The 15,533-nt window shown below is 36.8% G+C and overlaps 1 protein-coding gene across 7 annotated transcripts in view; it reads right to left on the reverse strand.

The window, feature by feature from the left end:
- Strn-Mlck (Stretchin-Mlck) overlaps nucleotides 1–15,533 on the reverse strand; it is an 86,072-nt gene that overhangs the window by 42,003 nt on the left and 28,536 nt on the right. For all 7 annotated transcript variants that reach the window (XM_065514251.1, XM_065514250.1, XM_065514254.1 and 4 more), the window contains 2 exons: nucleotides 15,088–15,300; nucleotides 39–15,029 (listed from right to left, as the gene is read on the reverse strand). In XM_065514251.1, the coding sequence (XP_065370323.1) occupies nucleotides 39–15,029; nucleotides 15,088–15,300 (15,204 nt within the window). The remainder of the gene's footprint in view (nucleotides 1–38; nucleotides 15,030–15,087; nucleotides 15,301–15,533) is intronic.

Genomic DNA, 15,533 nt, shown 5'->3' on the forward strand with positions numbered 1-15,533 from the left:
GAAACAAACTTAAATAAACAATTAATCGATTAACATACCTCTGATATTACGGGTGAATATTGGTGGTGTGCCAAATTTATTCGTGGGTACATCATACAGTGTCACGAGGCAACTAGTCTCTACTTCACCGTTTCTATTAGCGGCAACACATCTGTATACAGCTGCATCATGCAAATCGGCTGATTTTATTTCTAAACAAGATAAACCATCCTTTTGTGTGATTTTGTATTTGGAGGTGTTTTCAATAGCATTGCTTTCCTTAAACCAGCGTACTTCTAAATCATTGCCTGATATGACGCATGTCAATTTAATATCACTTCCTACTGATGAATTGCGATTGGTAAGTTTTATATCTACACTAGGCATTCGCTTGGCATTTCGTTTTTCTTTAAGGTCCATATATTCATTTGATTTTTTTGGTTTCAGTCCTTGTGAATCAGAAATTTCTGAAATTCGAAGTTCTGCATCAGGCTTATCTTCAGTCTTCTTACCATTATTCGATTTAGCATCTAATTCAATGTTTTCTAACTCCTTCACCTTAACGTCCGAAGTTTCAATGCTATCTTTGACAAGTTTACTATCTCTTTCTGCAGCCTTTTCGTCTATACTTTCCGCTTTCAAGGCTTTAGCCTTCTTTTTGGCAACCTTTACATTTTTTTCTTCAGCTTCAGATATTTCAGCCTTCTCTTGGGCTACCTTTTTTTCGGCTTTCTTGGCTTCAACTTCCATTTTTATTTCTTCTAACTTTTCAGTCTTAACCTCAGAAATGTCAACCTTCTCTTGCGGAGCTTTTACATATTTTTCCTCAGCTTTTTTGGCTTCAGCATCTAGTTTCTTTTCTTCTAACTTTTCAAAATTAACCTCAGATATCTCAGCTATTTCCTGAACTACATTTATATCTTTTTCTTCAGCGTTCTTGGCTTTAGTTTCCATTTTCTTTTCGTCTAACTTCTCAGCCTTAACCTCGGATATTTCAGGCTTATCTTGGGGAGCTTTTACACGTTTTTCCTTAGCTTTTTTGGCTGTAGCATCTACTTTATTTTTTTCTAATTTTTCAGCCTTAACCTCAGATATTTCAGCTTTCTCTTGGGCTGCCTTTATATCAATTTCTTCTGCTTTTTTAGCTCCAGTTTGCATTTTCTTCTCTTCTAACTTCTCAGCCTTAACTTCAGATACTTCAGCCTTCTCTTGACGAGCCTTTATATCATTATCTTTAGCTTTCGTGGGTTCAGTTTCTATTTTCTTTTCTTCTAATTTTTCTGCCTTAAGCTCAGATGTTTCCGCCTTCTTTTGGTCGGCCTTTATATCTTTTTCTTCTGCTTTTTTAGCTTCTTTTTCTAATTTATTTTCTTCTAATTCAGATTTCTCTTGGGCTGCCTTTACATCTTTTTCTTCAGCATTCTTGGCTTCAGTTTTCACTTTCTTTTCTTCTAATTTCTTAGTCTTAACTTCAGATATTTCAGCTTTCTCTTGAGGAGATTTTACATCTTTTTCTTCAGCTTTCTTGGCCTCAGTTTCCATTTTCTTTTCTTCTAACTTCTCGGCCTTAACCTCAGATATTTCAGCCTTTTCTTGGGGAGCTTTCATATCTTTTTCATCAGCCTTCTTTGCTTCAGATTCCATTTTCTTTTCTTCTAGCTTCTCGGCCTTAACCTCAGATATTTCAGCCTTTTCTTGGGGAGCTTTCATATCTTTTTCATCGGCCTTCTTTGCTTCAGTTTCCATTTTCTTTTCTTCTAACTTCTCGGCCTTAACCTCAGATAGTTCAGCCTTTTCTTGGGGAGCTTTTATATCTTTTTCTTCAGCCTTCTTTGATTCAGTTTCCATTTTCTTTTCTTCAAACTTCTCTGCCTTAACCTCAGATAGTTCAGCCTTTTCTTGGAGAGCTTTTATATCTTTCTCTTCAACCTTCTTTGCTTCAGTTTCCACTTTCTTTTCTTCTAACTTCTCGGCCTTAACCTCGGATAGTTCAGCCTTTTCTTGGGGAGCTTTTATAACTTTATCTTCAGCCTTCTTTGCTTCAGTTACCATTTTCTTTTCTTCTAACTTCTCGGCCTTAACCTCAGATAGTTCAGCCTTTTCTTGGGGAGCTTTTATATCTTTTTCTTCAGCCTTCTTTGCCTCAGTTTCCATTTGCTTTTCTTCTAACTTCTCGGCCTTAACCTCAGACAGTTCAGCCTTTTCTTGGGGAGCTTTCATATCTCTTTCTTCACACTTCTTGGCTTCAGTTACCATTTTCTTTTCTTCTAACTTCTCGGCCTTAACCTCAGATAATTCAGCCTTTTCTTGGGAAGCTTTTATATCTTTTTCTTCAGCTTTCTTGTCCTCAGTTTTCATTTTCTTTTCTTCTAACTTCTCGGCCTTAACCTCAGATAGTTCAGCCTTTTCTTGGGGAGCTTTTATATCTTTTTCTTCAGCCTTCTTGGCTTCAGTTTTCATTTCCTTTTCCTCTAACTCCTCCTCCTTAACCTCAGATAGTTCAGCCTTTTCTTGGGGAGCTTTTATATCTTTCTCTTCAGCCTTCTTTGCTTCAGTTTCCATTTTCTTTTCTTCTAACTTCTCGGCCTTAACCTCAGATAGTTCAGCCTTTTCTTGGAGAGCTTTTATATCTTTCTCTTCAACCTTCTTTGCTTCAGTTTCCACTTTCTTTTCTTCTAACTTCTCGGCCTTAACCTCGGATAGTTCAGCCTTTTCTTGGGGAGCTTTTATAACTTTATCTTCAGCCTTCTTTGCTTCAGTTACCATTTTCTTTTCTTCTAACTTCTCGGCCTTAACCTCAGATAATTCAGCCTTTTCTTGGGGAGCGTTCATATCTTTTTCTTCGGCCATTTTGGCTTCAGTTTCCATTTTCATTTCTTCTAACTTCTCGGCCTTAACCTCAGATAGTTCAGCCTTTTCTTGGGGAGCTTTTATATCTTTTTCATCAGCTTTCTTGGCTTCAGCTTCCATTCTCTTTTCTTCTAACTTCTCGGCCTTAACCTCTGACAGTTCAGCCTTTTCTTGGGGAGCTTTCATATCTCTTTCTTCACCCTTCTTGGCTTCAGCTTCCATTTTCTTTTCTTCTAACTTCTCTGCCTTAACCTCAGATAGTTCAGCTTTTTCTTGGGGAGCTTTCATATCTTTTTCTTCAGCCTTCTTGGCTTCAGTTTCCATTTTCATTTCTTCTAACTTCTCTGCCTTAACCTCAGATAGTTCAGCCTTTTCTTGGGGAGCTTTTATATCTTTCTCTTCAGCCTTCTTTGTTTCAGTTTCCATTTTCTTTTCTTCTAACTTCTCGGCCTTAACCTCAGATAGTTCAGCCTTTTCTTGGGGAGCTCTCATATCTTTTTCTTCAGCCTTCTTGGCTTCAGTTTCCATTTGCTTTTTTTCTAACTTCTCTGCCTTAACCTCAGATAGTTCAGCCATTTCTTGGGGAGCTTTTATATCTTTTTCTTCAGCTTTCTTTGCTTCAGTTTCCATTTTCTTTTCTTCTAACTTCTCGGCCTTAACCTCAGATAGTTCAGCCTTTTCTTGGGGAACTTTCATACCTTTTTCTTCAGCCTTCTTGGCTTCAGTTTCCATTTTCATTTCTTCTAACTTCTCGGCCTTAACCTCAGATAGTTCAGCCTTTTCTTGGGGAGCTTTTATATCTTTCTCTTCACCCTTCTTGGCTTCAGCTTCCATTTTCTTTTCTTCTAACTTCTCGGCCTTAACCTCAGATAGTTCAGCCTTTTCTTGGGGAGCTTTTATATCTTTTTCTTCAGCCTTCTTTGCTTCAGTTTCCATTTTCTTTTCTTCTAACTTCTCAGCCTTAACCTCAGATAGTTCAGCCTTTTCTTGGGGAGCTTTTATATCTTTCTCTTCAGCCTTCTTTGCTTCAGTTTCCATTTTCTTTTCTTCTAACTTCTCGGCCTTAACCTCAGATAGTTCATCCTTTTCTTGGGGAGCTTTAATATCTTTCTCTTCACCCTTCTTGGCTTCAGCTTCCATTTTCTTTTCTTCTAACTTCTCGGCCTTAACCTCAGATAGTTCAGCCTTTTCTTGGGGAGCTTTTATATCTTTCTCTTCAGCCTTCTTTGCTTCAGTTTCCATTTTCTTTTCTTCTAACTTCTCGGCCTTAACCTCAGATAGTTCAGCTTTTTCTTGGGGAGCTTTTATATCTTTTTCTTCAGCCTTCTTTGCTTCAGTTTCCATTTTCTTTTCTTCTAACTTCTCGGCCTTAACCTCAGATAGTTCAGCCTTTTCTTGGGGAGCTTTTATATCTTTCTCTTCAGCCTTCTTTGCTTCAGTTTCCATTTTCTTTTCTTCTAACTTCTCGGCCTTAACCTCAGATAGTTCAGCCTTTTCTTGGGGAGCTTTTATATCTTTCTCTTCACCCTTTTTGGCTTCAGCTTCCATTTTCTTTTCTTCTAACTTCTCGGCCTTAACCTCAGATAGTTCAGCCTTTTCTTGGGGAGCTTTTATATCTTTCTCTTCAGCCTTCTTTGCTTCAGTTTCCATTTTCTTTTCTTCTAACTTCTCGGCCTTAACATCAGATAGTTCAGCTTTTTCTTGGGGAGCTTTTATATCTTTTTCTTCAGCTATCTTTGCTTCAGTTTCCATTTTCTTTTCTTCTAACTTCTCGGCCTTAACCTCAGATAGTTCAGCCTTTTCTTGGGGAGCTTTTATATCTTTCTCTTCAGCCTTCTTTGCTTCAGTTTCCGTTTTCTTTTCTTCTAACTTCTCGGCCTTAACCTCAGATAGTTCAGCCTTTTCTTGGGGAGCTTTTATATCTTTCTCTTCACCCTTCTTGGCTTCAGCTTCCATTTTCTTTTCTTCTAACTTCTCGGCCTTAACCTCAGATAGTTCAGCCTTTTCTTGGGGAGCTTTTATATCTTTCTCTTCAGCCTTCTTTGCTTCAGTTTCCATTTTCTTTTCTTCTAACTTCTCGGCCTTAACTTCAGATATTTCAGCCTTTTCTTGGGGAGCTTTTATATCTTTCTCTTCACCCTTCTTGGCTTCAGCTTCCATTTTCTTTTCTTCTAACTTCTCGGCCTTAACCTCAGATAGTTCAACCATTTCCTGAGGAGCTTTTATATCTTTTTCTTCAGCTTTCTTTGCTTCAGTTTCCATTTTCTTTTCTTCTAACTTCTCGGCCTTAACCTCAGATAGTTCAGCTTTTTCTTGGGGAGCTTTTATATCTTTCTCTTCAGCCTTCTTTGCTTCAGTTTCCATTCTCTTTTCTTCTAACTTCTCGGCCTTAACCTCAGATAGTTCAGCCTTTTCTTGCGGAGCTTTAATATCTTTCTCTTCAGCCTTCTTTGCTTCAGTTTCCATTTTCTTTTCTTCTAACTTCTCGGCCTTAACCTCAGATAGTTCAGCCTTTTCTTGGGAAGCTTTCGTGTCTTTTTCTTCAGCTTTCTTGGCATCAATTTCCATTTTCTTTTCTTCTAATTTCTCTGCCTTAACCTCAGATCGTTCAGCCTTTTCTTGGGGGGCTTTTATATCTTTTGCTTCTGCCTTCTTGGCTTCAGTTTCCATTTTCTTTTCTTCTAACTTCTCTGCCTTAACTTCTGATATTTTAGCCTTTTCTTGGGGAGCTTTCATATCTTTTTGTTCAGCCTTCTTGGCTTCAGTTTCCATTTTCTTTTCTTCTAACTTCTCGGCCTTAACCTCAGATATTTCAGCCTTTTCTTGGGGAGCTTTCATATCCTTTTTTTCTGCCTTCTTGGCTTCAGTTTCCATTTTCTTTTCTTCTAACATCTCAGCCTTAACCTCAGATAGTTCAACCTTTTCTTGTGAAGCTTTTATATCCTTTTCTTCAGCTTTCTTGGCTTCAGTTTCCATTTTCTTTTCTTCTAACTTCTCTGCCTTAACCTCAGATAGTTCAGCCTTTTCTTGGGGAGCTTTAATATCTTTTTCTTTAGCCGTCTTGGTCTCAGTTTCCATTTTCTTTTCTTCTAACTTCTCTGCCTTAACTTCAGATAGTTCAGCCTTTTCTTGGGGAGCTTTCATATCTTTTTCTTCAGCTTTCTTTGCTTCAGTTTCCATTCTCTTTTCTTCTAACTTCTCGGCCTTAACCTCAGATAGTTCAGCCTTTTCTTGCGGAGCTTTAATATCTTTCTCTTCAGCCTTCTTTGCTTCAGTTTCCATTTTCTTTTCTTCTAACTTCTCGGCCTTAACCTCAGATAGTTCAGCCTTTTCTTGGGAAGCTTTCGTGTCTTTTTCTTCAGCTTTCTTGGCATCAATTTCCATTTTCTTTTCTTCTAATTTCTCTGCCTTAACCTCAGATCGTTCAGCCTTTTCTTGGGGGGCTTTTATATCTTTTGCTTCTGCCTTCTTGGCTTCAGTTTCCATTTTCTTTTCTTCTAACTTCTCTGCCTTAACTTCTGATATTTTAGCCTTTTCTTGGGGAGCTTTCATATCTTTTTGTTCAGCCTTCTTGGCTTCAGTTTCCATTTTCTTTTCTTCTAACTTCTCGGCCTTAACCTCAGATATTTCAGCCTTTTCTTGGGGAGCTTTCATATCCTTTTTTTCTGCCTTCTTGGCTTCAGTTTCCATTTTCTTTTCTTCTAACATCTCAGCCTTAACCTCAGATAGTTCAACCTTTTCTTGTGAAGCTTTTATATCCTTTTCTTCAGCTTTCTTGGCTTCAGTTTCCATTTTCTTTTCTTCTAACTTCTCTGCCTTAACCTCAGATAGTTCAGCCTTTTCTTGGGGAGCTTTAATATCTTTTTCTTTAGCCGTCTTGGTCTCAGTTTCCATTTTCTTTTCTTCTAACTTCTCTGCCTTAACTTCAGATAGTTCAGCCTTTTCTTGGGGAGCTTTCATATCTTTTTTGTCAGCCTGTTTGGCTTCAGTTTCCATTTTCTTTTCTTCTAACTTCTCGGCCTTAACCTCTGATATTTCTGCTTTCTCTTGGGCTGCCGTTATATCTTTTTCTTCAGCCTTCTTGGCTTCAGTTTCCATTTCCTTTTCTTCTAGCTTTTCAGCCTTAACTTCAGATAATGCAGCCTTCTCTTGGGCAGTGTTTACAACTTTTTCCTCGGCCTTTTGGGCTTCAGCTTCCAGTTTCATTTCTTCTAAGATTTCTTCATCAACTTTAGATATTTCAGCCTTTTCCTCGGATGCCTTTATATCCTTTTCTTCAGCTTTCTTATCTCCGGTTTTCTGTTTCTTTTCTTCTAAAGTCTCGGCCTTAACTTCAGATAATTCAGCCTTCTCTTGGGCTGACTTGACATCTTTTTCTTCAGCCATCTGGGTTTCAGTTCCTAATTTCTGTTCTTCTAACATCTCAGCCTTAACCTCATATATTTCTGCCTCCTCTTGGACTGCCTTTATTTCTTTTACTTTAGTCTTCTTGGCTTCAGCTTTCTGTTTATTTTCTTCTACATTCTCCGGTCTGATTTCTTCCTTTTCTTCGGATTTTTCTTCAAATGAGAGTTCTTCCACTTGTGATGTAGTTATCTCACAGACTTTGTCCACTACTATTTTTATTGATCTACACAGATCAAGCATATTTTCGTACGTGTTAAGCGTTTTGATATTAGCCACCGAGTTTTCTATGAAATCATATTGTTTTAAGCATAATGTTTTCACTTTCTCAACATCTATGTTTAGATGTGGAGTTGTAGTTTCAAGCATGTCATCAAATAAAACGAAAATATCCATTAGATTTTTTTGCAGTTCAATCATGTGAACTGAAGATTTTTCAATATCTTTAACAATTTTAAGGCGATCGGCTACGTTCTGTATATTTGAAAGTTTTGTGGTCAATCCAGTGAATTTCGTCTGCCAAGATTTATATGTCAATGAGTCGATTTGTGCACTTACCGATGCAATATTTTTATTAACATTATTTAAATATTCTACATTAATTGATTCTATTAAATCGGAATTATTTCCCAAAATAGAATCAATCACATTTTCAAGTTCTTCGGTTAAACTACCATCGTATGTATGTACAATGTGTTCCCTGAGCTTGAATATGCATTTTCGTTTTTGTTCGTTATTTGGAGACTCTAATGCCTCTTTCAAATCCTGTTTAATATCTTGTAAATCATTGTTATCACCAATCTTTTCTAAAGCATTTGCAACTATTTCCTCCATTGATTTGTCTTGCAACATCGAATCGAATTTAATTGCTTCCAAAAGTTGATCAAACATTTCATCCATAATTTCCAATTCAAGTAATATTTCCAGTGCATCATTTAGTTTAACCCTATTAAGTTTATCGACTAATTGATTTAGTTTTGTGGCATTCAAAACATTTGGTTTCATTGTACTAATTTCATCCGTCACTTCCTTCAGTTGACATAAAGCATTTTGTAAAGATAAGAAAGAAGCTGATGATGAATCCATGTTTCCTTGATTGTGTTGATAAATATTATTTATTTCCGAGATGATTTGATTAAGACTATGAGATAATTTTTGCAGGATTTTGGGTTTTTTAGATTCGCCATCAGTGTATTCTACAATTTGTGAAACATTAGGCTTAATTGCTTCCACAATGTCGAAAAGAACAGATTTGCGTAATTTATCATTATTATTAATTATGTTCGAAATAACATGGTTAAGATTTTGTAAGATATTATGTGTAACTTCGTCAGTGAATTCAGTGCGCGCAGCATTATTTATAAGTTGTTTGGTTTTAAATAGAGGCAAGAATAAACGATCTTCAATATCACTAGGACTATCGCCTTCAATAGCTGACTGTAATTCTTTCAAGTTACCTAACACTGACGTGGCAAATTGAGAGGTACTTTGTTTAGCATTTTCTGTTGATATGGTTTCAATGTATTGATAAGTATTGTTTATAAGCTGTAATACATTCTTCATGAATGGAGTTAATTGTTTTTCTGATTTGGATTCAGCTTGTGCAGATTCTCCGATTTGCATTGGAAGCGCAACGTCATCTTTATCTTCATCTTTTCTATCTCGCATATCCAATTTAGTTTCTTCATCTTTTCCGACTTTTACATCAGACACTTCTGCTTTAACGAGTGTTTCAATATCCTTTTCTTGTACAGACTCGCCTTCAAGTCGAGTAGCTTCAATAATTGTCTGTTGCATTGGTTTGGTTTCATTCTCAATATTTTTGTCATCAGCTTGTTCTGCCTGTAGAACATCTTTAACATCTATTTCTGAAGCAGACTGAGTAGTTTTACTTTTTACTTTTTCCATATTCGCTTTGAGAATATTTAATAGATCTGACAGTATGCCAATAGTTTCTTCTTCTTGTTCTACACCGTAGTCTGTTTTCGATTGAAGTTTGCTTTCTACAACAATCAGAATATTTTTCAATCTTTCGACGGTATCCTTATTTTCTTGCATAAAAATGTGTACTAAAGAATTATTTTGAATTAATCCGTCGTGTATTTCTGTTAGGAATAGTTGGGCAGAACTGACATTCTCTAATAGAACTTGCATTTGTTCTTCACTTGCCCGTTTTTCATTTAAGGACAGAATTTCTTTAATTTCCCTTAACTCGGGAGTAAGATAATCAATTTCTTGCAACAATTCGATAATTCTTAAATTACCCTCATTGTTTTCAATGAAATCGTAAATGGACACCAATGTATTTTGGGTTTTCAAAAGAGTAGGCAGTATTTCGTTATCGGTTTTTTCGCTTACATCGTTTAGCGCTCTAAATGCAGTCATAAGTTGGGTTTGTAATTGGATCATCACACTGGATGATGTTTCCACATCGACCTTATTTAATCTACTTATAATATCAACAGTTTCCATTAGGTTTCTAAACGGTTGTATTAGGGTATCACCGTTTTGTAGAGTATTTGTTTGTATGCAGGTCACTATGAACTCTGAAAATCCTAAAACTATTTTCTCTTTCATTTCTGAAGCCAGTTGAAGTTCCAATGAAGGCATGGCTTGAAGTAAGTCTTCAAATGTTTTTTCTATATCTTCGAGACCAGTTTCCAAATCTGTGGATTCATAGGTGTGAACCAAACATTCTTTCAGCTTAAACATTGTTTTAGCTACTTTGGTTTCTTTTTCAATTAAATCCTCGGTTTTTTCGCCAGTTTTCAACAGATTACTTTCCATATCTTGTAAATCGTGTTTCAGTTCCTGCATAATGTCTTCTAAACTAGTTACCTCGATATCTTGTATATTTTTGGTGGTATGCAAACATTCTTCTATTTGTTTTATGCCTCCCGCTACACAATCCTTTAAACCAAATGTTTTTACTTCTTCCACATGAGTCTTTGCAGTTTCAATGTGATCGACTGCCGATACCGACCGTGACTCGGCATATGACTGTATATTCGAAATATTTAGGGATGATAGATCTTCAATATTTTCAAATATTTGAGTATCGAAATTCTCACAGTACTTTAATAAATTAAAAAGAATGTCAGATTTTTCTTTAACGGCCTTGAATTCGGGACACTCTTCTAAAGTGCTGTATGCTTGATCTTGTTTCACATTTACAATGGCTTCTCTAAGACTTAGTAATGGTTTTGCCCATGTTTTTAATACATCTATGCTAGTTTGATCGGTTAGGTTCGACATTTGTGATAGTAACATATTTTCCTCCGTACAAATGGCCAAATTTTCCAATTCTCTTAAAGGCTGAATAAATTCTTTAAGATGAGAAAATGTTTGCGTATCGGCCAACGATTCCAAAGTATCCAGTGCTTGATGTTCATGCACTGCCAAAACGTGCGGCCTTAAACTTTCCAATACTTTTGCAGACGACATACTAACTGGCGATAATGTGTTCATTGTTTCTACCTGTTCCAATTCCTGAGTATAGAATACTTTTACACCCTCAACTAATTCCTTCAAAGGCTGAGCCATTGTTTTTAGCTCGGAAATTTCATCGCCGCTCAAGTCTTTTACATCAAAGTTGTCTATGTACTCTTGTATCTGCAAAGCACAATTTTCTAAACTGCATACAGCCTCAGCCATTGTACGTGGATCTGTACATTCGGAAGAAGTATGAACTACATCCAGTACATGAGGTTGTATGGTTTGCTCTAAACATTGCTTGAAGTCCTTCATTTTAATAACAGTAACTTTCATCTGTTCAGCTGCCTCGATTCTCAGCGATCCCATGTCGTAGTCATTACAGTGAACCAATACAGAGGCAATGCTATTTTTCAACTCTCCCAATAATTCATCAACTTGAACCCTTTTCTCTTCAAATGATTTCAAAGGCCCAGAAATGGCAACTTCTCCGTCTTCTTTTTGTACCGAAGTCCTATCACTATCGAGAGGCAAAGATTCGGCAGCAGATTTTAAGGCTGATACCTCTTCTAAGGTGGACATATCTTCTACAGCTGTTTCAATAACAAGTTTCGGTAATATATTTTCTAATACAACCAAAATTTTGTTGAATGAATTGACCATTGGTGTTGTAGTTGCTTGATAATCTTCAATTTGATCTATTGCAGTTTTCAACTCCTCTAAATCATTGCGACAATCGGAGTAAAAGATTTTCGAAAATTCATTTTTACTCTTGATAACTTTTAACTTTTCCAATGAGTTGTTTAAGCTTTCCGTGGTTTTGGCAGTATTTCTTAGAACGTTTAGAGAATACTGCAAAGATGTTTCATCAGTTTCTAGAGTTTCTTTATTTTTTAGAATATCGATAACTTTATCGAATGGCTTAGCTAATTCAGTGAACTGGCCCTTTAGTTCGCTGTCTATGAATTGAATATTTTGCAAATACTTGATGTTGTCAGACAACTTTTCGATCTCTTTAAGGCTTTCTTCAAATTCAATTTTCATTTCCATTTCTTTTCGCATAGATAGAAATAGATTATTGTCCTTTAAGGCCTGCTCCTCATCCAGTGCTATTTCCTTTTGTATATTCTTAAATTCATTCTCTTCGATATCAATTTCTATATGCTTGATAAGAGTTCGCATTTTGTCCAATGTTTCAGCAATATCTGAGTTTTGTTTCGTTGTCGATAGTTGGAGTACATCCTGACTCATCTTAACTTTGTCACTTAAACTATGCAATGGATCAACCAAGTCAGTTAAAGAACCGGAAATTGATTTTTGCTCGATTTGTCGTATACAGTAATTAAGTTCATCTATTGGTTTCTTAATATTCTCTAATACTGTTAAGTGATATTTGTCGATATCTTTGTCGATGACTTGACTGATCAGGGACGACATTTCTTCCTTAAGTTTTGATAAACTCATGGACACATTCTCAGGTAAACGAGTAGTTATATGATCTATGTTCGATTCCAGATGTAAGACAGCTTGTGCCAAGGACTGCAGTAGTTTCTTTAAGTCATCTGTATCCATAATTTGATCATCTGTTATTTGACCAGTTAATATATCTTGACTTAATTGAGCCAAACCATTCTGAATTTCCTGCAATGGTGGTACCATTGATTCAACTGTGCCAACCGTAAGTCTTCCCGCCTCAATATCATGCGAAGGTTGCTGTTGAATAATTTCTAAACCTTTGTTCAATTCAAATAGCGGTGGTGACACAATATCTAAGATTGCCATATTTACTTTTTGTTCTATACTATCGGTGCCTGTCAGCGAACTGACTTTACTTTCGATTTGAGAAACTACAGATTGTAGAGCGTGAATAGGTTCCACTAAGTTGACCATTATTTTTTCATGTACCTTTTTATAAATATCTTCATCAGTTTCCTCAAGTGTTAATTCATTCTCGACCTTTTCTAAGGCCGCCTGAATTCTTAGGACCGGCTCACAGATGGTTGTTACCGACTCTGAGAATTTTGGCAAATTGGCATCTGCTATTTTCGAGAAAGGCAAGGGCTCGGGAATATCTTGTAATTTGGCCACTGTTTCGGTAAAATGCTTTGTGGCTTCAATTTCTTGGGCCTCCTGCAATAAAGCCTGGGACTTGATAGTGCCTTTGGTAATTTCTAGACCCTGTTTAATATCATCAACTGTCAGTTGTAAATTTGACTTTAGGCTTTCGTTTTCGAATAATTTTGAAACCGTTTTAACTTCTTCCAGGGCTTTTATCAAATGATCAGCTATGCTGTCTATAATGCAAACACTCGTTCTTTGAATCAATGTTGTGCCGGTTTCATCAATTTCCACACATTTTTCAATAACTTGTAATGCTACATGAAGGCTACGTATATCGTCGTTCATGGTCTCAAATAAGGCATCCAGAGGCGTTTCACCCGAGTACACTTTTAGCTTGCTTTGAATTTGATTAATAGGATCAATGATATTCTTTATGATAGCTATACTTTGGTCAGCAGATGCTGGAGTCATTAGCATAACAGACTGGTTGATGACTTCGGATTCGACGGCATTTAAATGACCGTCTAAAACATTCAAAAGTTTTGCAAGGGGTAGCAATGATTTTAAATTTATGTCTATATCGGCTTCGTTGGTTACAACCTTCAGAGGTTTGTCGAAAGCAACCTTTAAGCCATCACCCACTGCTCCAGAAATATCCTGAAGCTTAGCCTCGTTTTCGCTGGTTTTTGAAGATTCGCTATCTGTTTGTTTCTTGCCCTTTTTGCGGACGGGAGCTTGTATCGATTCACTCAATGATTGATTTTCCAATGAATCTATTTTCGACATTTGAGCGCTGGCAAATGTTTGTAATTCAGAAGTGTTTTCATCCACACTGCCATCGGAAGCTTTAGAAAAACTAAAGAATTCGTCGGTTTCTGTAGGTTTGGATTTTTTGCGTTTTCTTATGGGAGCTGTCATAGATAATTCTTCCTCCATTTTCTCAAATGATGTTCTGGCAAAATCTTGAGTTTGTTTATCAAACTCCTCTTCATCTCTTACGGATGAACCATGTATAGTTATTTCATTTATAGAGATATCATCCATGCCTGCTTCAGTACGTAAATCTTCTTCGTGGGAGAAATATTCCGGTGAAATGTCTATAACCACTGCTTCCATGAGTAATTTACCAGACTGTGAGGTTTCTTTGACAAAACGCAGAGGAGGCAATTCGACTATATTGTGTTCGGTAACGTGTTCTGAAATTTGATCAGCATACATTTCAACAATTTTCAATGCTTCTTCTTCCGTTAGATCAGGAGTTTCATACAATGATACCGAGACTTCTTTGCCATCAAATGAAAACGACACATCTCCTTTGTCAGTAATGGTAATATCTCCCTGTGGCGTTTCATACAACTGAGAGGTGTGCTCCTCCTGTATTGTGGATAGAGAAAAGTTACGTTGCAGTTCATTTTGTTGTTGAGTTTCTTGTTTCGAATAGTCATCTTCAAATCCAAGTAAAGCTGCTGAGCTAGCTACAACTCCCATGCAATTTCGGGCCTCACAGGTGTATGTGCCCAAACAGCAAGTTCCATCCTGTCCGGATATTATTTTATGAATATCACCCGGCTTCAATTCGACACCATCTTTGTACCATTTCAGCACGGGTTGAGGAACGCCAATCACCTTGCACTCCAAATTAACTGCTCCCTCTTCGGTGAGTACGGCTCTTAAACACTCGAGGAAGCGTGGTTTCTTATAATGTCTAGGAATTTGCAATTTTAAGAAGCAAGATGTAACAGTAGTACCAAAATCATTTACAGCTACACACTTCCATTCGGCCTGATCTATAAACTCCATGGATCTTATGTCCAAATGCCAATTATCTTCTTCACCGCGATAATGATTGTAGCGATCATTAGTCTCTATCGGTAACTCGTCTCGGAACCATGACAATAAGGGATCCGGAGTAGCCTCAACCTTAACTGTAAATTGGTACGGTTCGTTGATTTTAGTTTCTTGTGATTTTAGACCCATCAAAAACTTAGGTGGCTGCGACGTTGTAGCGGCGAATGTAAGCCGTTCTTCGTCATTTAATTGATTCTGTATATCTTCTACGGTCAACACGGCAATGCTACTCGTTTCACCCATACAATTTTTGGCAATACAACAATATGTGCCCAACGAATTCGTGCCAGTCAATTGATATACATCTCCTGGTTTCAGTTCTTGTCCATCTTTAAACCATTTCAACTGAGGTGTAGGAAAACCCACAACTTTACATTCAAACGATACTAAACCTTCTTCAGTTAAAACAGCTCTAAGAGTTTCCATAAAACGAGGTTTGCGATAATTTTTGGGAACTGGAACAACAATATTTTGTAAATAAAAAATTTTTTACCAATTAAATTAGTTACTTACTTTCCATATTGACTACACAAGATGAAATACCAACACAACTCTCCTCATTTGTAACAACGCACTTCCATTCACCCTCATCACAAGCCTCCGAGGGCTTAACTTCAATCATATATACACCCAAACCATCTTCAACATATTTGTATCTATCACCAGCATCAACACGTCCATTTTTATTATACCACACAACACTTTGGGGCCAGGGCGGTACAGCCACTGAAAAAATTAAAAAAAACATTGTTTCATTTTTTTGTTTATATTCTCTCAACTCAAATAAATGCAAAATTTCGAAAATTGTTTATTTGTTTTGATCTTCAAATTCGCCATCTCTTCTCTTTTTTTACACTTTTATATATTATTTTCTTATTTTCATTTAGCTGAGCAAATACAAATGATACAGTTGACCTGCCTCACTATGTACGTTCGGTATTCGAAGCATCGAATTCAGT

Source organism: Calliphora vicina, chromosome 5 (assembly GCF_958450345.1).
Source record: "Calliphora vicina chromosome 5, idCalVici1.1, whole genome shotgun sequence".
NCBI lineage: Eukaryota > Metazoa > Arthropoda > Insecta > Diptera > Calliphoridae > Calliphora > Calliphora vicina.